The following is a 20,877-nucleotide window of genomic DNA, read 5'->3' as shown; positions in this document are numbered from 1 at the left end:
AGTGTGTGATTTTGTGTGATTTTGTGTGACTGTGTGTGACTGTGTGTGACTGTGTGTGACTGTGTGTGACTGTATGTGACTGTGTGTAACTGTGTTCGACTGTGTGTATGAAATGAGAGGGCAAGGGAAGTCGTATCTCATAAATTTGAAAATGTGCACGTGAACACTCGCATTGTAAACACAAGTGCGTATATGACGCTTTTAAATATTATTAGGGTGTGATTTTAAAAAAAAATTGTATGTATATTAAATGAAAAATTAATATAAAATGTAAATAAAAAATAAAATAAAAAATAAAATAAAAAATAAAATAAAAAATAAAATAAAAAATATATAAAAAATAAAATAAATAAAAAATTTATAAAAAAAAGAAAACTCTTCCGATCAGTTGTTGCACATGATGTCAAAGCCATTTTTAATATATCCTTCATGAAATAAAAAATTTTTTGTCAATAAAAACAAAATATATATTACTTTTATGCGTTTTTATGAATGCGTCTACTGTATGATAAGATTTGTACTCATGTATACACATATAAAAATATGCATGTAATTGTGTCATGTATGTATCCACATATCCATCATGTATATGTTGATAGATATATGTTTATTTATTTATTCATTTTTTTTTTTTTTCCAACGTTTTTTTTTTTTTTTTTTTTTTTTTTTTCTGTTTATATGCGAATTAACCGAATTATTTTTTAATATGAGGATTCATTAACTCTCTCCATATTTTTGTATTCAGACTCAAGTTTCAACTTATTAGACAATAATTTTTTTTAAATAATATCTTGAAGAAATAATACACTTTTTAATTGCAAAATAATGTTCCGTTAACTCTAGGCTGTACGGAGCGTGTTTGCGTGTTAGCCTGAGAAAAAAGAATACTCCTTTTAATTCTGTTTCGTTTCATTTCATTTTTCTCCATTTTATTTCTTTTTCTCTGTGCAAAGAACTTTTACCAGCGAAAAACAGAAAGAAAAAAAGATTAACTGTTCAGCAAATTTTCAAAACACAATATATATATGACCACGTCTTGATATATATATATATATATATGTATATATACATATATAATATTCTTTAAAAATTGTCTACCCCCATTGATTGATTAAATGTTTTTTGATAATACCCCATGTTACGAAATGAACAAGGTATGTGCCAAATAAATTCGTGATGTTGGTGGTAAATACATTAACAGCTGCTATGTACAGGATTATTTGTTGAAGCGAGTAGCTATTTTGTTTTATTTTATCTTATTTTATATATTTTTTTTTTCTTAATTTTCATACTTACTAAAGCGTGATTAGACACTGTTTTATAAGTGTCGTCTTTGCATTTTTTCTTCTATTTTTGAAAAATGCAAAAAATAGCATATACTATATATGTGTATACATGCGTATGTATGTACACGTATGCACAGTGAGTGCACTTAAAGAAGGGAAAACAGATAAAAAAAAAAAAAAGGAAATAAAATAAATACATAAAATAAATAAATACATAAAATAAGTAAATACATAAAATGAATATATATATATAAAATGAACATATGTAATGGATAAATAAAAACGTGGGAAAATGGGGAACCAAATGGACAGCCACAATAAGGCTAAAAAGCATAAGCGGGTGCAAAAATAAACATGTTGAACTAATATTGTAAATAAGTCAAAATATATATATGAAGCACATTTTTTCTTTTTTTTTTATCCCAAAATTTTGCATATTTCGTCATAATGAGGGGCATGATTAATGTTTCCATAAACTACAACAGTTGGTTTCGATTTAATGAATAAGCGTACAACTCGGTTTATATCATCTTTTGTTACAGCATCAATAGCATCACATAATTCTTTTCCAGAAAGAATTCGATTTAAAATCATCATTTGTCTAGCTAGGTCTTCCATTAAAATAGATTTATACTCTAAGCTCATCCACATAAAACTTTTTAGACTTTTTTTTGCTCTATTTAATTCTTCATCAGTTACTTTGTTCATCTTTTGAAATTCTAAAGCCATTGCATTTATTATATCAAGAGTATTAGATGGTTCTCCTGTAAAATATAATCCGAATAAACCCGTATCTGAATGTTGAGTACTAAAAGCCATACATGATTCAATAAAATTATAATTATTTAAAACATTTAAAAATAGTCTTGAATACATTCCTTTTCCTGGTCCTCCAGTTGAGAAGGAACCTCCTCCTCCCATTAACGTTTGTAACACAGTTAAAGTAATCATATCTGATGATTTCCATCCACCTTTTGTTTCATATGCTATTGCAATGTTAGTTTTCTTTATATTCTTATCTTCTACACTTATAAAACCACCTGTATACTTAGGAGTTATTTCTTTTTGATTTGTATAAGGTATAGAAACATAATCTTGAAAAGCTCTAGATGTCCATTTTGTTAATTCATCATGATCTACATTTACCCCTATTAATGTCATATTTTTAGGGGAAAAATGTTTAAGCATAAAATTTCTTATGTTCTCAGATTTATAATTCTCTACACTAGATTCACATACGTATAACTTATTACCTAATGTATTATTATGCCATGCTGTATTATGTAGTAATTCTGTTATATACATTTCAATATTTTCAAATAATTTTTTACGCATCACATTCAATCGATTTACATTATTTTTCATCTCCCATGATAAAAATCTTGGAAATAATACATTTCCTATTAATAAATTTGTCACTACTGGTAGATACTCCTTTAAACATTCACATGTATATACCATGTGCTCACGAAAAGCGTTACAGCTTACGTTTGCTCCTATTTTTTCCAACGACTTAATTGTTCTCAAGTGAGATAAATGCGCAGTGCTGTGAAAAGCCATATTTTCAATCATTACACTCATGCCTTGTTCGTTCACCTTGTCGTTTATTTCTTCGTACCTGGATCCGCATTTCACGTAAAGTCCTGAAGAAATGGGTGAAGGGATGTAACCACAAGTTGGTACTTGTGCGGATTAGGGATACATATGAATTGGTTAGAGGCACAAATAGATAAACGAGCGGACAAACGGAATTGCATACATGTATATAGCGCCTTTACAGCAATAACACGGCTGTCCACGCAGAGTAATAGAATGTACGTACTTACGTACATACGAATTCATTATGTAAAGTACCTATGGAGCATACGCTGTTATTTTTGTTGGTCGAGATAATTTTCAAGTCATTTTCTAAAACTGAAAAATGCAATTTTTCGTCCACTTGCTTATATGGTGGTAATTCTGATTCTTTTATTATAGCTATGTTCAGGGGTATATCCTTATATTTATTATTTTTCCCTTCACTAAAATAATAATATTCAAATTTGACCTCTTTAATTATATCCTCAATTTTTTCTTTTTTGAATGGTACTTTGCTAAAGTTTTGTTTTTCTCCTGTATATATTTTATCTAAGTTAGGGTTGCGTTTTAGTTTTAAGACTTCACTACTGTAAAGCCTTTTACCAACCTTTGCTCTACTAAGTACTATGTGAAACCTCTGTGCGTTTGTGCTCATTTTATTGACTCTCTTTATAAGAACAAGTACTGGTGAACGCATATGTCTGTGCAATTTGAAGATGATGTGGTGAAAAAGGTACGGAAGAATGGGTAAAGCAAAATAGGTATGTCAATTAAAAATTATTTTTATTGGTTAATTGTGCGTATACATGTGTGAATAAGCACGAATATACATACGTACGTATGTATGCATAGCATACGAATTATCGTATTTTAGGCAATTTTATGTGTATCATGAAATTGTTAAAAATGCTCTAAAAATTAGCAGAATATCTTATGATGAACGCCACGTATACATCACTGCGATTACGTATAAAAGGAAATGAAATAAAAATAAGAAAAATAAAAGAAAATATATAAAAAGAAATGAACGTAAGAACGAACGAAAGGCAAACACATTACATTCTTAGCAGATAGTTGCGAGAAAATATACGTTTTCTTTTTCTTTTTCTTTTTTTGTTTTTGTGCTTTTTTTTTCCTTTTCTGTACGTTCTTTCTTTCTTTCTTTCTCTTTCTTTTTTTTTTTTTTTCTTTTTTATTAGTGTTTTTCCTTTTCCTTTTTTATATTATTCTGTTATTTGGCTAAACGCAAATCATAGAGAACGACAGTCATGCACTATATTACGAAACAGTAGAGTGAACAATATTCAAAATCTTAATTTATTAAAATAAAAAAAAAAAAAAAAAAAAAATGTGTCATGGTAAATTAAAGCGTACATTAATTTATACATAAATTGTGTATAGTACTCTATTTGATATATACAATTTTAAATACATTTTATAATATAATGCTACGTTGCATATATTAAAAAAAAAAAAAAAAAAAATCCAGGAATGTAAATTTGGCTTCTTTCCTTTTTCAAAAGGGTGAAGCGTATTTTGGGGGTTGACAAAAGAGTGGAAAGCCCCCCAAACAAAGAATACAAAAAAAAGAAAAGAAAAATAAAGTAATAAATAGATAAAACAAATAAATAGATAAAACAAATAAACAGATAAAACAAATAAATAGATAAAACAAATAAATAGATAAAACAAATAAATAGATAAAACAAATAAACAGATAAAACAAATAAACAGATAAAACAAATAAACAGATAAAACAAACAAATAGATAAAACAAACAAATAGATAAAACAAACAAATAGATAAAACAAACAAATAGATAAAATATATAGATATATTAAAATGAATGTATATATGCACATTTCCACGCTTATGCTCAATGGAGGATGACAAATATGTATCAATATTTAAGTGATATAAAGTAAAATATATAAAACACAGAATGGTATATATGGTACATCTGTGTATTCATGTGTTTACATACAAAAATGTGTATAGCAGTAGAACAACATTAACAGAATAGGCTGTAGATACACATTTTTAAGGAAAATAGACGTTTGTTCGTTATTTAATTTTTGCTAAACTTTAACTCCTTTAACATCTACAGTAGTAAACAAAAGTTGCATTTTTTTTTTTTTCTCCCTCTCACATAATATAATATAATTGAAGATAATTTTTAAAATTGATTGATCCTATGTTCATCATTAGAATGTATGACATTGTGAATGGGAAAATAAAATTTAGATCTATTCTTGTAAAATTTAGAAAAATAATTAGTTGATAGTAGTTAAAGTAGTCCCATCCATATCCAAACGTGTCTATAAGTTTACAAGCTTTTATAATCGTAGTTTTTACTATTAATTTTTTATTGTTTAGTTTTATTCTTGTTTATTTTTTATTTTTTACTGTCTATTTTTCCCCATTTAAAGCCACTCTAAATATGACATTATATAGTACGTCATATCATAGCGAGGAAATGCAGTCGCTGCACAAGTTACATCCATATTATAAAAAAGAATAACAAGGAATTATGAAAATTGTAAAAAATGAGTGGTTTGTCAGTAGAGGATACGTTTTTCAGAACTTGAGGTTAATAGGATATTTGAGATATATGATAGATACTTCTCAGGAGAAGAAGATGCATTTTTTAAAATGTAGTATTTACGGGTTTTGTTATAACCATGAGGGGAAGGGGACAAAGAGAAGAAAAAATATACAGACGAATGAGAGTAACAACAGAGGCAACAGCAACAAGAGCTATATTAGTAACAACAGGACTACTGCATATGAGGGAAGGTTGCCCAATGGTAACACAAGTAACGAATATATAATAAATTATAAAAACATGGAAATAGGAAAACTTTTAAAATATTTGTCACTTAACGTGAAAAATGAAAAGACAAAAGGAAAAAGAGATAATAGTATAATTGAAGAAGCTGTAGTACATCTTTCTAAAAATGCGATAATTATAAATAATATGAATTTTCTTTTTTTTAATATGTTACTAACTATTATACATAAAAGTGAAATAAAAATAAGCAATAAAATATTAAATCAAATGGTATTGTTCTTATTACATAAACACATTTTGGTGTTATCCAAAAAAGACATTAATAATACGAACTCTTCATGGATTAACATTATTAATTTACTTTCTAATATCTCAAAAAATAATAAAGATCTTTTACCCTTACTCCATAAAAAAATAGATGATGAAAAGAATAATGGCATCAATGGAAATAATGGGGTCTCTTTTATAGATAAGCTCTTATATAGAATTACAAATGAGAATTATGATTATTCGATGAGAGAAATTTCTTTACTGTTACATAGTTGTTACATATTGAATATAAGAAGTGTAGAGATGTTTAGTTTTATTTATAAACAAATGTGTGAAAAGGAGTACATACTAAATTGTCTAGATATACACATTTTTGTGTATTCTGTGCATAGATTAAAACTCCATAATTTTGTAATTTTTCTTGAAAATATAAAAAAAGATATTTTAAAATTATTAATCAATTTTTCAAATGGACAACTAGTAAATATATTGTTAGCTTATACATATTTCTTTTTCAATAACAAAGAAGGAAATAATTTTATTCAAAATGGAGGATTTATATGCACACTATTTAATAGATGTATGCACACGTTTCACCATTTTACAAATAGAGAATTTTGTAATTTTCTAAATTTTATCATAAAATATGATATATATTTAGAGGAAAACCAAAAGTTAAGACTGTTGATGGCTATCTCAAAGTTGCTTCAACATAAGTGTAATGAAAAATTGAATCTGTATTTAATGACAGATATAGATATCTTTACTATTGTAAATTTTATTTACAAATATAGTAGTACAGACAACTACATGTTTCCTCAAACCGATTCTGTCTTTACAAATTTAGATAACGTCGTTATACATTTAGTAAAAAAAAAAAAATTTAAACAGAATTTATTGGTATATATATTGCATTTTTATAAATTTAGAATTAGTACTGCTTCTCTAGGTACTGAATTCTTCTCATGCGTTCTACAATATATTAATGTAAGTACTCTAGAGTTTAAAATGAAAGTAATGCTACTAACATCTCTTGAGAGATACTTGCTATTATCTCAAAGGGAAGCCACAAATCATGTAGCTATTATTAAGAACTATTATTATAAATTGTTTGAATACATGTATAATGACATATATAAAGAGATAAATCAATTTATGCAAAAAAATAAGGAAGAAAGTGATATAGATACAACCATATACACAGAAAAAAAGGAAATATTTTCAAATACAGATATTAAAGAAATATTAAAATTAATTATGAAAAGAATGGACAATGATGAAACAGACCATCAATACTGTTGTAGTACATCTAGCAGCAATGCCGAATGTGATATTACGAAAGTGAAAAATAATTTTCTTAACCTTTTATGTGGATATATAATAAAAAACAAAATAGTGGAATTGTTTCCTTACATTTTAATGGGTAGGAGTTATATACCCATGGATATATGTACCAAAGTGGAGCTTATTTTAAAAAACGTTTTTAGCATACTGAATAATTATACATTAGAACATACTAAAAATATAAATGACCCAAATGAACAAATTGAAAAAAAAATGAATGAGCCTATTGGACGAGATGAAAAAAAAATAATAATAAAACCTTTTAATTTTATACGCTCCTTAAACTTATGCAATGAATTTATTTTTAATAGTAGAGGTAATATTTCAAATTTTTTAACCAATAAAAATGTTATATTAAAATATTTGGATGCTATTAGCCTAAAGGAAGAAAATAATATAAACTGCACATATTTTAATTTATATGTGCATATGCTTTTATTTGATATAAATCATAATATACTATATTTTGTGAACATTCTGCTATCCAAAATTACAGAATATATAAAAAGTGCAAATTTTAATTATAAGCAAAATTTCTCAAAAATTGTTGATATATACATATCAATAATTAAGCTAAATATCAGTTATTATAATATTTATATAAAATGTATATATAGATTAATTTTCTCCAAAATATTTTATTATTATGAAAAGTTATGTTATAAATATGTATCACTTTTATTTTACTCCAACTTGATACATTTGTTTTTACAAATATATCTTCAAAAAAATTTTTCTAGACATGTCGTCCTATCGATCAGGCTATTGTTAAGGCAGTTTGACTTTTTTTTAAATTCTTTAGATCAAAATACTTACAATTTACTCTCATCAAATTTTAGAGAACTGTCAGAGTATGATAAGAGGGATATAAAAAAAACAAAAAACATACACCCGTTAATTTCTTCATTTCCTTTAAATGAATTAATTTATATCTATAGAACATTAACAATTTTTCATTTCGTCAATTTGTATAAATATATGAATATATATGAGTTAAAAACTTTTTACATATTTTGTAAAATTTTAAACTTTTCTATTTTTAAACTCAACAGCTTTTCCATAGAAGACTTCACGCAGACGAACAGGGGTAAGCTTACAAAAATACGTGAATAGAAATACGTGCATATGTGAACGTATGTGCTTTCACTCGTGAAAATATAGTGCATACGGATATACCTACACCTGCATGTGCATAAATACTTCTCTACACACACATATGTACACATAACCACTTGTACTTTTATTTTGTAGGCGCGTCAAACATTCATAGCTCAGTATTAAGCTGCTTGAATGACCTTTTTAAAAATAACGAAAGGGCAAATATCCAGTGCGAGCAAATCGTGTTCCCCTTATTCATAATAGATATTTTAATTAATAAAAAGTGTCCATGCTTCGTATGATATTCCTTTTTATTTTATTTTTTTTTCATTTTCATTTTGTTATTTTTTTTCCTATTTTTTTTAATTTAATCTAAAAAAAGCTTTAAAATCCATTTTTAGTAAAATTTAGAATTTTGTAATAATATAATTTATATAAAAAAAAAAAAAAAAAAAAAAAAATTTAAATGTAAATTCAAACTTTACATCCCTTTCAACAAAAAAAGAGAGAGAGAAAAAAAAAGAGTAGATAATAGAGAATAAGGGACTAGATTTATACAAATGTTTGTGCAATTGTACATACCAATATTTGCAAAAAAAAAACAAAACAAAGCGAAACATACATTTACAATATCGAAAAAATATGCGTATAATATGTGTTAACTTATCAGTGATAAACATAGCTTCACTAGGTTAATCTTTCTTTTATTTAATTTTCTTTTTTCATAGAAGAGATTTGTCTTTATATTGTTCAAAAATAGACCTAACTGTTATATTTTTCATCCTCCTTTTTCTGCTAATTTTCTTCGTAAGCCTCATCATAGGCTTCATCCCAGGTCCATTTGATCAGTGGCTGTTCAATAAATTGATGATTGGGAGCAGGTTTATCAATAACATCATTTAAATAAAAAGACATATACGGGATGACCGTTCCATCTCGCATCCTTGTGTACATTTTGCTTATTTGACTGTCCATTATTTTTAAAACTCTTCTTGCCATGTCATCTTTTTCAGAAAATCGCAGTTTCTACGTAAATTTGTATTAGTGCGCGCGCAAATACATACATAAATGCTTTTATATGTACATACACATTTTAAGTATACAAAATGTATGTATGCGATTTGTATGTATACGATTTGTATGTATACGATTTGTATGTATACGATTTGTATGTATACGATCTGTATGTATACCAATTATATACTCGGTTGAAGCAAATAAAATGTCTATGCAAAAAAAAAATGATAAGAAAACAACTTCACTCGGTACAAAAAATAAAATCGCGTGTAACATATAAGCAAAATGGAAAAACATTTATGGCAAAAAATGCACATTGCTTCTTTTTAGTAAATACCGTGACTTTTCCTAAGCAAAAGTTGGTTTCCTCAATGTACCTAGTTAAACGTAAGTATCATAATTATAAAATGGCCATAAGTATACTGTTATATGTGTATGTGTATGCATATATCTATCTATGCATACCTACATACATACATATATACATACATATTAATGCATATGGGCGTGTGAAAAACTTCCCTCACAGGGATATCATATTTTTACGATTTTCACGTTTTCTTCATTTTTTTTGTTAACCAGTCATTATTTTTCTTAACCAAATCCTTGTCAGTTACGTGTTTCCCTGTATAACCACTAAAAAAGAGCTTGGAATTTTGCATATAGCCCAATGTGATATTTTTTAATGTTGAAGTTTTCATTATAAAAATATTTAGAAAATCATTTATGTAAACATAACTTGGCAGATCGGAAAAAGATATTCTTTATTTTTATTCTTTTATAAAATATATTGCTGAATTGAGAAGGAGGATAAAAAAAAAAAAAAAAAAAACTATGTTTTACGCTATCTTTTATTCCCTGTTCAGAAAAATTGGGGGTAAAAATTGGCATAAAAATGGTGAGAAAAAAATGTGGAAAAAAAAAGGAAAACATAAATATAAAAATAATATTATCAATTCTGCGCGTTTTAAACTAATTGAATAGGTTCTTTTTAATTGAAAAAAATTAATAAATTATAATAAAATAAAATAAAATAAAATGAAAGATAATATAAAATAAAATAGAATAAAATAGTATAAAATATATGTTTATGTTAATACATATGCTCAAAATCTTTCGAAGATAATATTGAAATCAAAATATTATAGATGATAAGCTCTTTTACAGAATAACGTGTACATTTTTTAAAATTAAAAATGATACCCCTTATTAGTTTATTACTCTTATTTGAAGAAAAAAATAAAAATGCTGAACTCAAAAGTTAAGGTGTATGCTTTATTAAATCATAATATTTGAACAATAATATCCTTAATTTGTTCACTTATATTGTTCTTCTAAATCCGCATTTGTAAAAAATATTAACTTATGGAAGGAAAAAAAATTGCATACCAGTAATTCGCATTATTATTATATATATGCACACATATTGCCAGACATGAAAAAAAGGGAAAAATAAGGCTTCCCCGTATCATTATGCGTAAATAACTTTATATATGTTTTTGCTTATAAATACATTTTGTTTACTCATATATTTTTACATGGTTTTTAAAAATATGTAGACTGTTTAATTTTTCTACATGTGAACACTAATCTTCGGTGAATTAAAAAAAAAAAAAAAAAAGTCAACAAAAACATGTATCACGTCCATAAAGTTTTCAAAAATTAATACACACTGTTTTGAATAAAAAGTAAAAGGGGAGGAAGGTGTGAGATGAACGTAAATAAAAAAGGAATGAAAAAAAATAAAAGTAGAAATAGTTCCCGGAAAGCTTAAACTGTTATGCGGAAAACAAAAAGAGGTAAAAATGGAAATTAGTAACTCATATATAAAGTGAAGAGGAGATACTACATTAATCTTTCACATGTTTCGAAATTAGTTTTATATGTTGTGTTTAAGTTAAAAGTGTTTTAAATGTAACTGATATGTTGCTCCAGTGAGGCCTTTTAAAAATAAAAAAAAAAGAAGTAAAATTTACAACCGAATACATAACAGCTAATTTGGCTTGGATCGTTATATATATATATATAACAGGAAAAAAAAAAAGAAAAAAAAAGACCATGCTTTCGTTATAATAGCATTTATTATGATTTTATTTTTTAAACAAAACAGTTAATTTATAACAAAGTTCTTTTAAAAATTTTTTTGTACTATGAATTCATATCGTTATGTGGTTTATTTCAGTAAATTGGTACGTATTCAATAGGTGCCTTTTTCTTTTCTTTTTTTTTATAAATTATAAAATTTTCTTTTTTTTTTTTAAACTTTATTTAAATTTATTTAATTTAACATATGCTTCTTTCTTTTTTTTATTTTCATTCTTCCCGTTCCCTTTTCCTTCTCTTTTTCCATTTTTTTTTTTTATTTTTTTTTCCACTTTTGATTTCCGCTTTTCTTTTTTCCTCCCCCTTATTTTATTATATAAATATATAATATAGATATATATATGTATATATATTTATATATATATATATATTTTTTTTTTTTTTAAATGCTCTTTTTCACGACTTAATTTAAACTTTTTTCCGTATAGAAAATTTTCTGCATTGTAAAATAAAAATAGCTGTTATAAAAAAATAAATTTTAAAAGTATTAAAAACATATATTTATATACGAATAATATATATATAATATACCACTACTTTTTTTTTTTTTTTTGCACAAAATATATTATTACACAGTAATAATCGTTTTAATGGTAAATAATTACATTGTAAGTTCCTGTAGTTTAACTTTTTTTTTTTTTTCTTTTAGCATTTACATTTTTTTTTTTTTTTTTTGTTCTGTAGCTGTGAAAATTATACTTAAACTTCAATATATTTGAGAGTATTAGTAAATTTTTTTGCTAATTAAAATTTACTTCTTTTTTATACCGTATTTACATATTTTCGTATTTACATATATATATATATATATGTGTTAAGGGACACTTTTTATTAAATGAATAATATCAGAAAAAGAAATGGTAAATGGAAAGAAAAGAAAAATGAAAAAATGATGTGAGAGCATAGTGACATTGTGCTATAACAAGAAAAAGAAAAAAAACGCTTAAAAATGCTTTGACGTATATATATATAACGTGTATATATATAACGTATATATATATAACGTGTATATATATAACATGTATATATATAACATGTATATATATATATATATATATATATATACAATTATACATGTATATGTTGTGGTGAGTCACATATATTAACTTCGTATATATTTCCTTTTAATGGAAAAAGTCTTTTCCATATATAAAAATTATTAAGTTTTTTCCTTTTCTTTTTCCCCTTTCATGTAGATGCACAAAAGTATTGCAAGTTTAAGGAAATGGATGAAGTAAGTTATAAATTAATGTGTGTTATCAGTTATGTATAAGCAGAATATATTTCAACATAAACGTATACGTGCATATATATCTAATTGTCTACCTGCATATATACGTAAATGTGTACGGACATATATATATATAAATATTCGTGGCACACTGTAAGGAGGGAAAAACAACTTTTAATATTTGCGTAAATATATTAATTTGAAGAAAGTAGCTTGCATCTAGTAAATTCCCTTTTCCTATGACCTAAAAATAATGACATATATTTATTGTTAACCCCCTTTTATACTGAAAATTTACTTATAAGAAAGATTGTTACGATGAGCACATTTAGATAAATTTTTTTTTTTTTTTTTTTTTTTTTTTACAAAATGAATTACACATTTAATGTAGTAAAATTGAAATTTTAAGTGTTGATAGTTATGAAGGGGATATTGTATAAACAACATTTATTTGAAAAAGTATGCATGTATTTATATGTAGTGGGTATATAAATTATCTAGGTCCATGGTTTATATGGCATAGATATGTTTAATCAGTGCTTGAGATGTAAGTGATTTAACTTTTTATTTTATTTTATTTTTTTATTTATTTATTTTTATTTTGAAGGACCAAAAAAGTAGTGGTGACCTTAATAGGACACAGATTTATGGTAATAAGCATAAAGTAAAAAAAAAAAAAAAAAAAAAAGAACTTTTTTTTTTTGGTAAAAAAGAAAAAATAATAAAAAATGAAAAATGTGCTATCGAACATAGTTATTACAAGAGTTCGTACATGGATGATGTATGTGCATATATATGTATATATACACATGCGCATGTGTACTTGTTAAGTGCCACGTCATTTACACATATTCACCATATTAAAAATGTATGACTAGGAAATATAAAAAAGTTCTATGAGGAAAGGAATCCCATTAAAAATGAACTTTTGCCTGTAGTGTTACATGTATATGTACATTTTTAATTACCTTTTGTTTTAATTTTTTTTTTTTTTCTCTCATTTTTAAAGAGAACAGCCAAATAATACCGAAAAGTAGTAATATATTCGAAGGAGAAAGGGAGGAAAAGAGCTTAATTAGCAATATCTTTTCAACGAGGAGGCCAAAACATGCGGGTGCTGGCCTAGTTTCAGGATTAAAATCATTAACAAAAGGAATAATAGTGGGTACTAGCTTTTTATTTATTTCTCCCTATTTATGTGCAAAGGCTGAAGGGATTAATGGCTTTTTCAAAGGTATGTTTTTTGGTCTCCTGAGTGCAATAATAATACCCATAATTTCTTTAGGTGTAGCTAGTTATCAGATAGGTAGAGGAATTTTAAATACTCCGGAATCTATAGCGCAGAGAGCGTTAGGAAAAATATGGGATGAAGAGAAGAGAGAATGGTATGACTTTTACTATAATTTGGACGATGAAGCAGTTAGGTTATTAAACGAAATTGACGATAATAATAATAATAATAGCAATAATGGTAATAACAGTAACAACCACGGTACTAATAATAATAGTAGCAACAATGATAGTAATAATGGTAATAGTACAAAATATATTAAAAAAAATGATATTGATGATGATGAGTATTATAACAAGAATGGAAATATAAAAGTGAAAAATGATGAATTTTATAAAATATTAAATGTACCAACAAATGCAACACAAAATGAAATTAAAAGACAGTATTATAAACTTGCCAAAGAATTCCACCCAGATAAGTGCTCAGATTTAAAGGCTAAAGAACAATTTCAAAAAATTGGAGAAGCATATCAAGTATTAGGAGATATTGAAAGAAGAAGGAGGTATGATAAAGAAGGAAAAACTGTTTTAAATAATATGCAATTTATTGATTCTACTTTTTTTTTTACCTTATTATTTGGTAGTGAAAAATTAGATCCATATATTGGAAAACTTCGAATGGTTATGTATGTGGAATATGAGCAATTATACAGAGACGAAGATGTACAACGTATAATTGTAAAGGAACAGAATAAAAGAGAAGTACAGTTAGCTTTAAATTTAAGAGAAATAATAAATAATTATATCCATGGAGATAAAGATGAATATATTATAAAATTTAAAAAAGAAATTAATGAATTATGCCAAACATCCTTTGGACATGTCATTTTAGAAAATGTGGCTTGGTCCTATGAAAATTGTGCCTATCAATTTTTAGGAGATAAGTATAGCTTATTTGGTATAAGTGGAAAATATTATAAAATGCAACAAAAAAAGAGAGTAATAGGTACTGGTTTTAAATTTGTTAAAACATTAATTAAAACTAGCTCATTAGCTAGTCAAATTAAGAAAAGGGAAGAAGAGGAAAATATTTCTTTAGAAAAATCAGCAAAAGTTAACAAAAAAATTGAAGATTCTTTACCAACTATTGTTGAAACCATGCTAAATATATGTCTTATTGATATTGATCAAACTATAAAGGGAGTATGTAAAAAAGTGTTCACAGATATGTCTGTAGATGAAAATATGAGAAAAAATAGAGCAGAGTCTCTTATCGTTTTAGCCAAAATTATGAAAAAAATCATTCAAGACTATAAAAAAAACAACGAAATCACGGATACTAAGAAGTTGTTCGAGGATGCTTGTATGAGGTACGTACCAAAGGAGCACACTGCGCGAATATTTTCCCCATGTGAATTACGTACCTGACCGCATTAATTGCTTGCTCGTGTAATTCGTGGGGCAATTTTTTTCCCATTTTTAATATGTGTTCATTCTGACATTATCCACTGAGAACCGTATATATATCATCATTGTTTTTTTTTTTTTTTTCTTAGGGCATACCAGAAACAGGACGATGAGTACATTTAAACTTGTTTCAATAGTGTAGCACTTTCCTTTTAGAATTTTTTTTTTTTTTTTAGTATCCAACTGGTTATATGCAATTCTTTTTTTTTAAAAGAAAATCGTGGGGATATTATTTAATGAAAATTTATTTTATGATAAATGGACTTTAAGAAGTTTAGTATGCATTTTGAAGTGTTTGAGTGGCACACATATATACGTATTTATGTATATATATACATTTTCATTTATGTACGTATGTATGTGTAAATGTGTTAAACGCATTATAAGTTTTTTTTTTTTTATTATTATCATTATTTCCCCCTTTTTTTTAAGCGAAAAATTGCGTGTTTTGTAAACAAATGTTTTTTAATTTCACAGACAGTGTAAAATTGTATATATAAATTATATGCGCATATATATATATATATATATATATATATATATATATATATATATGTATATGTGTATGCATATATGTATATATGTTGGCATGCGCACACGAATTTAAATGAAAATTGTATTATGCCTAAAAAAAAAAAAAGATTTTAAAATTACATATATACCTTTTTTTTATTATTCCTATATATGTAATTTTGAGGTATTTTTTTATGTTTCTGTTAAACACCAACTTTACTTTTTTTAACATGCTTTACTCAATTTAGTCTTTTTTTTTTTTTTTTTTTTTTTTCCTTTTCACTCTTCACTTGTTATCTTCTTTCATTATTCGTATTCCCCTAATGCCCATCTAATATTTTTATAATATAAACATTAAGATAGCAAAGCATGTTGCAGTTTTTTAGGTCATGTGGCCAACATATTTGAAGGTGCTCTGAAAAGTGAATTAAATAATTTAGCAAAATAAGTTCGAATGGTTTTAACTGTAATATTTTTTCGAAAACATTAGCGTTTATTTTTGCTTAGCCATGTTGCGCTCTTTGACTTTATTTTATTTTATTTTATTTTTTTATTAAATGTGACTATCTGCCTTATCCCAGTAGGTCGAAAATCGAAGTGTTGTTTCCGTTTTCGTGTTTTTTAAAATATAGCAACTTACTGAAAAAGGGAAAATCAAAGTAAAACAAACGTACATATATAGACTTATGGATAGATATAAACGTTGGGGTAAGAGAACTGTTCAAATTGAACATCAAGAATAAATAATATATTAATGATACACACAATTCGATAAATAATAAATAATACAGTGAAAACTATTTTTTTTTTTTTTTTTTTTCATTAAAATGTAAAATTTCGCTAGCATATTTCTATTTTTTCAAATTAAATGCATGTCTACTTATGTATTTTTGAGGAAGCATTTTGGAGTACAAAAAATTCATACACGCTTCGCAAATTATATTTGACCACTGATTTATCTAAATATAAGAAAGGAATAATACCAAAAGATGAGGAAATTAAAATTATAAATATACAATGTTAGGCTATGTTATAAGTGGCAGTGTACGGATTTGTATTATAAGTAAATTATTCAGAGGTAGATTCTTTTGATAAAACATAAAATTTCATCTTTTATAATATTTCCTGGTGTATTTAGTCATTTGTTTTTATTTTTATTTTTAATCACGTTTTTATTTTCAATTTTATTTTTGTTTTTACTTCCACATTCATTTATATTTTCGTCTTTATTTTAGTCTTTCCTTCCACATTTTTATTTCCATATTCGTCTTTATTTTCTTTTTTTTTAATTTACCTCATTGTTAGAATACTTCTTATTCCTCAAAACGTCTCATTTTTTAACAATTAAAAAGTACATTAAAAAAAGCCCATTATATATACATGTGAATTTTTACAAAATGTACGTGTGTTCATTTATTTATTTTTTTTTTTAACTTTTTCAATACCATCGACTATCGAATAAATTTGCTCAATACAATCTTTTTCTTTCCAAGTTGTCTGAAAAAAAAAAAAAAAAATTAAACAAAAAAGATGAAGAAATATAAAAAAAATATAATAAAGCAAAGAAGAAAGGAAAGCGAAAAAAAAGGCAAAGCGAAAAAAAAGGCAAGGCGAAAAAGAAGGCAAAGCAAAATAGAAGGCAAAGCGAAATAGAAGGCAAAGCGAAATAGAAGGCAAAGCGAAAAAGAAATCAAAATAGATATAGGTCTAAATTTAAACATTCGTAATGAGGGATCACAAGTTAATAAGCAAAACAGTTGAATGCAAAAAATAAAAAATAAAAAAGTATAACATCATCGTTCTTCATTTCGACGGTAGTTATTATGTAGGTAAATAAAAGAAGCTGCTCGAAGAGAATTTCACATATAATTAGTGTATATATGTTAATATTAAATGTCTTCTTTATTTAAATTTTTTTAATTAGTTAAAATGTAATGTGAAATAATTTTAAAGAAAAAAATATTTTAATATGTTTTATATTATTTTATATTAATTTATTTAATTTTATGTAATGTTATCTTTTAATTTTTATTTCTTCTTTTTTAATTTTTTTTTTTTTTTTGCCTCTTTTTTGGTGATATAAAATTTTTATATCTTAAGGAGAATACACTTTAATGAACAAGCAAGGAAATATTTCAAGACATTTTGTCAAGCTTACATATTTTACACTTTTATCAATTTTTTATTAATATTATTAATAAATATGTGTACTAAATAACATTATTACTATCGCCTTGTTTCCCATTTTGCTCTTTTGGGATTATCAGTTTTACTATTTTCTTTCGCCCCTCCTTTTATTTTGCTTCATTTTGCTAAATTTTGTTTCATTGTGCTATATTTTGCTTTATCTTGCTATATTTTGCTTTATCTTGCTATATTTTGCTTTATCTTGCTATATTTTGCTTTATTTTGTTATATTTTTCTTTATATCTTTCCTATTTTTTTTTTTTCCTTTTTCCTTATTGTTTTCTAGAAATATGTTTAGCTGTATTAAATTGAAGCAAACGATCTTCTCACTGAATTTTTTACGTCAACTTTTACACTGATTTTTATTTCTATTTTTCTCGTAGTTTTTCTTTCAATTTTCCCCTTCGCTTTTTTCATAGTATTTCCCATACATTTTTTCTTGTTTTCTCTCTTAATTTTTTCTTTTACAACTTCGAATTTTGCGAGAAAAAAAAAAAAAAAAATGTCGATAAAATCTCCTTGTTTAGAAATATTACCCTTTATATTTAGGGAAGAACAGATAAGTAACAGAATTCAAACATTCCCAACAGAGACTATGAAAAAAGCTTATTTAGAACTGAAAGGATATTTTGAACAATACAAAATTTACGCAGAGTAACACTTGATCATGATGCTTCTAGTTTAGTTTAATTATATGATTAGACAAAATTTTTCCGTCTTCATAAAATATATAGTTAATTGTTTGTTTGTTTTTTTCTCTTTGCATATTTTATTTTTTTACCTTTTTTCATATACCTTTTATTAAGTGTATTTGTTACGTTATCATAAAATGTGCTCATTATTCCATTTTGTTATGTTTTCATTATTTTATTTTTTCACTATTTTATGTTTCCATTACTGCCCTTTTCCTATTTTCCCCTTTTTTTTAAGGAAATTAATTAACTTTACTGGCTCAATGAATGATGAAAATCAAAGAAAAGAAAAGCTGACAATTAAATTGAGATGTGAATACTATGCTGTACTATTTTCCCAATCATCTAAGCTTTTAAACGAATACATGTTAAACTAAAAAAAATACATTAACCAAAAATTAATAGATTGTAAAGTAGCACTCAGCAAACTTAAGATGCAGCCATATAAATTAAAAATAAATGAATATGTAAAAAATGATTAATTCATAATAATAAAATCTTTTCGTTTACTTTATAGAAATTTTAGAAATAAACTTATATTAGAATTAGCCATAAATGTGAATGGTTTAATAAACTCTATACACCCGAATATTATACAAAGACTTAACGAAGACGAGAAAAAAGAACTGCAAAGATATTGTGAAGTATATATAGAAAAAATTACAGTGATTTTTACTTATTATTATATATTCTTTTATATATATTACATATTACATATATGTGAGGATAAGCTTTCATCGTTTTTTTTTTTTTTTTTTTTTTTTTATAGAATATCAGGAGTGAAAGAACTAAGTCCAAGTTACAAAACGTTAAACTTTTTTATTTTATGCCACCCGTTTTTGAGCCTTATTCATAATTTACATTTGAACATAAATTTTTCCACATACTTTTCTTTTTTTTTTTTCTTTTTTTTCATTTTTGAAAAAAGTTTTATTAATAGAAAAATCTCGAGTTTATATGTACGAAATGCGTAGCACTTATGAAAAAGCACAATAGAAAACATATGTATTTTCTTTCATTTTTCTTAACAGAAATTCACTGTATGTTTTTTGAACGATTTAATTATAGAAGATTTAAATTATGATGGAATGGAGAATGATCAACGAGTGAGAAATGTTTTTTATCCGGCTGGGCTTAAAGTAAGTGTTTTTGAAGATAAGGCATTAGACTTACAAAAATGTGAATGGGCCAAAATTTTAAAAGATTAGCTATAAATGAAGAAATAAATAAAAATTGATACTAATATAAAAACAAATGTTTGTGAAATAATGTACAAAATGTAAGGAAATACGGTATAAAGCTAAAATGATTCTTTTCTTTTTTTTTTTTTGCTGGTTATTTAAGAATGCCTGTTTTTCAGTTTTTTTAGTTTAATGTTTTTAAAATTTTTTTTAATTGAATTAGCACACAATGAAGTAGTTTTTATGTGTGTGTGTGTGTGTGTATTACATATTCGCAAAAAATTTTACAGTTTTAAAAAAATTTTAATTAAAATTTCTCCATTGGAATCATTAATTTAGGTGCCAGAATAAAAAATAGTGGGTAGTGTCCACTAAAAATGCTGTACACACATGTATACATGTACATATATATATATATATATGCTTATTTGCATGAACAAATAGAACTTTAAAATGGAATACAGAAAAGGTCAGGATACTAACACAATTCTGCCTTCTCTATATCACACATTTCGAAAAGTGCATACAACATGAACTAAATTTATACATAACTTATTTGTAAAATAAAACACAGAACAAATTATTTTTAATCATTTGATATTTGCAAAAAGTTATATAAACTAGCAATATGGAGAAGAAAAAAAAATGCACGAAAATAAATGGTTAGCAGTTGTTGAATGGAAGCAAATAAAAAACAGCAAAGATATATTTAAATAAATTCACATATATAAAAAAAAAAAAAAAAAAAAGAATAACAAATTAAGAAGCTTATAGAACATCAGTTAAATGTAAGAAAATAAGGGAAATTAACAATTAAAAATTAAAAAGTAAAATTAACAAATGAAAATTAGGAAGAAGAAATAACAAATAAAAAGTAAAAACTAAT

General features: G+C 25.3%; 6 protein-coding genes across 6 annotated transcripts; 3 read left to right on the top strand and 3 right to left on the bottom strand.

The window, feature by feature from the left end:
- Positions 1–1,703: 1,703 nt before the first annotated feature.
- MKS88_003167 (mitochondrial-processing peptidase subunit alpha) lies at positions 1,704–3,519 on the bottom strand (the record flags this gene model as incomplete). Its single annotated transcript, XM_067216236.1, has 2 exons — positions 1,704–2,929; positions 3,141–3,519. 2 exons carry the CDS (start codon positions 3,517–3,519, stop codon positions 1,704–1,706), a joined length of 1,605 nt encoding a protein of 534 aa, XP_067072903.1.
- A 1,875-nt stretch (positions 3,520–5,394) lies between these two features.
- Positions 5,395–8,669, top strand: MKS88_003166 (heptatricopeptide repeat-containing protein; the record flags this gene model as incomplete). Its single annotated transcript, XM_067216234.1, has 3 exons — positions 5,395–8,120; positions 8,322–8,356; positions 8,521–8,669. The coding sequence occupies 3 exons, from the start codon at positions 5,395–5,397 to the stop codon at positions 8,667–8,669; spliced, it is 2,910 nt and encodes a 969-aa protein (XP_067072902.1).
- A 493-nt stretch (positions 8,670–9,162) lies between these two features.
- MKS88_003165 (cytochrome c oxidase subunit ApiCOX18) lies at positions 9,163–10,046 on the bottom strand (the record flags this gene model as incomplete). Its single annotated transcript, XM_067216233.1, has 3 exons — positions 9,163–9,393; positions 9,722–9,761; positions 9,964–10,046. The coding sequence occupies 3 exons, from the start codon at positions 10,044–10,046 to the stop codon at positions 9,163–9,165; spliced, it is 354 nt and encodes a 117-aa protein (XP_067072901.1).
- A 2,276-nt stretch (positions 10,047–12,322) lies between these two features.
- On the top strand, positions 12,323–15,541 carry MKS88_003164 (DnaJ protein; the record flags this gene model as incomplete). Its single annotated transcript, XM_067216232.1, has 5 exons — positions 12,323–12,347; positions 12,684–12,721; positions 13,326–13,368; positions 13,728–15,321; positions 15,508–15,541. 5 exons carry the CDS (start codon positions 12,323–12,325, stop codon positions 15,539–15,541), a joined length of 1,734 nt encoding a protein of 577 aa, XP_067072900.1.
- A 710-nt stretch (positions 15,542–16,251) lies between these two features.
- MKS88_003163 (dynein light chain Tctex-type) lies at positions 16,252–18,535 on the bottom strand (the record flags this gene model as incomplete). Its single annotated transcript, XM_067216231.1, has 6 exons — positions 16,252–16,346; positions 16,496–16,570; positions 16,812–16,890; positions 17,100–17,155; positions 17,377–17,428; positions 18,449–18,535. 6 exons carry the CDS (start codon positions 18,533–18,535, stop codon positions 16,252–16,254), a joined length of 444 nt encoding a protein of 147 aa, XP_067072899.1.
- An 85-nt stretch (positions 18,536–18,620) lies between these two features.
- Positions 18,621–20,018, top strand: MKS88_003162 (uncharacterized protein; the record flags this gene model as incomplete). The annotated part of the gene is made up of 5 exons (XM_067216230.1): positions 18,621–18,772; positions 19,049–19,177; positions 19,328–19,475; positions 19,580–19,618; positions 19,842–20,018. The coding sequence occupies 5 exons, from the start codon at positions 18,621–18,623 to the stop codon at positions 20,016–20,018; spliced, it is 645 nt and encodes a 214-aa protein (XP_067072898.1).
- Positions 20,019–20,877: the final 859 nt, after the last annotated feature.

The sequence above is a fragment of the Plasmodium brasilianum genome, chromosome 10 (assembly GCF_023973825.1).
Source record: "Plasmodium brasilianum strain Bolivian I chromosome 10, whole genome shotgun sequence".
NCBI lineage: Eukaryota > Apicomplexa > Aconoidasida > Haemosporida > Plasmodiidae > Plasmodium > Plasmodium brasilianum.
Note: the sequence above shows the minus strand (reverse complement) of the source record. Positions and strands in the feature narration are given on the sequence as shown.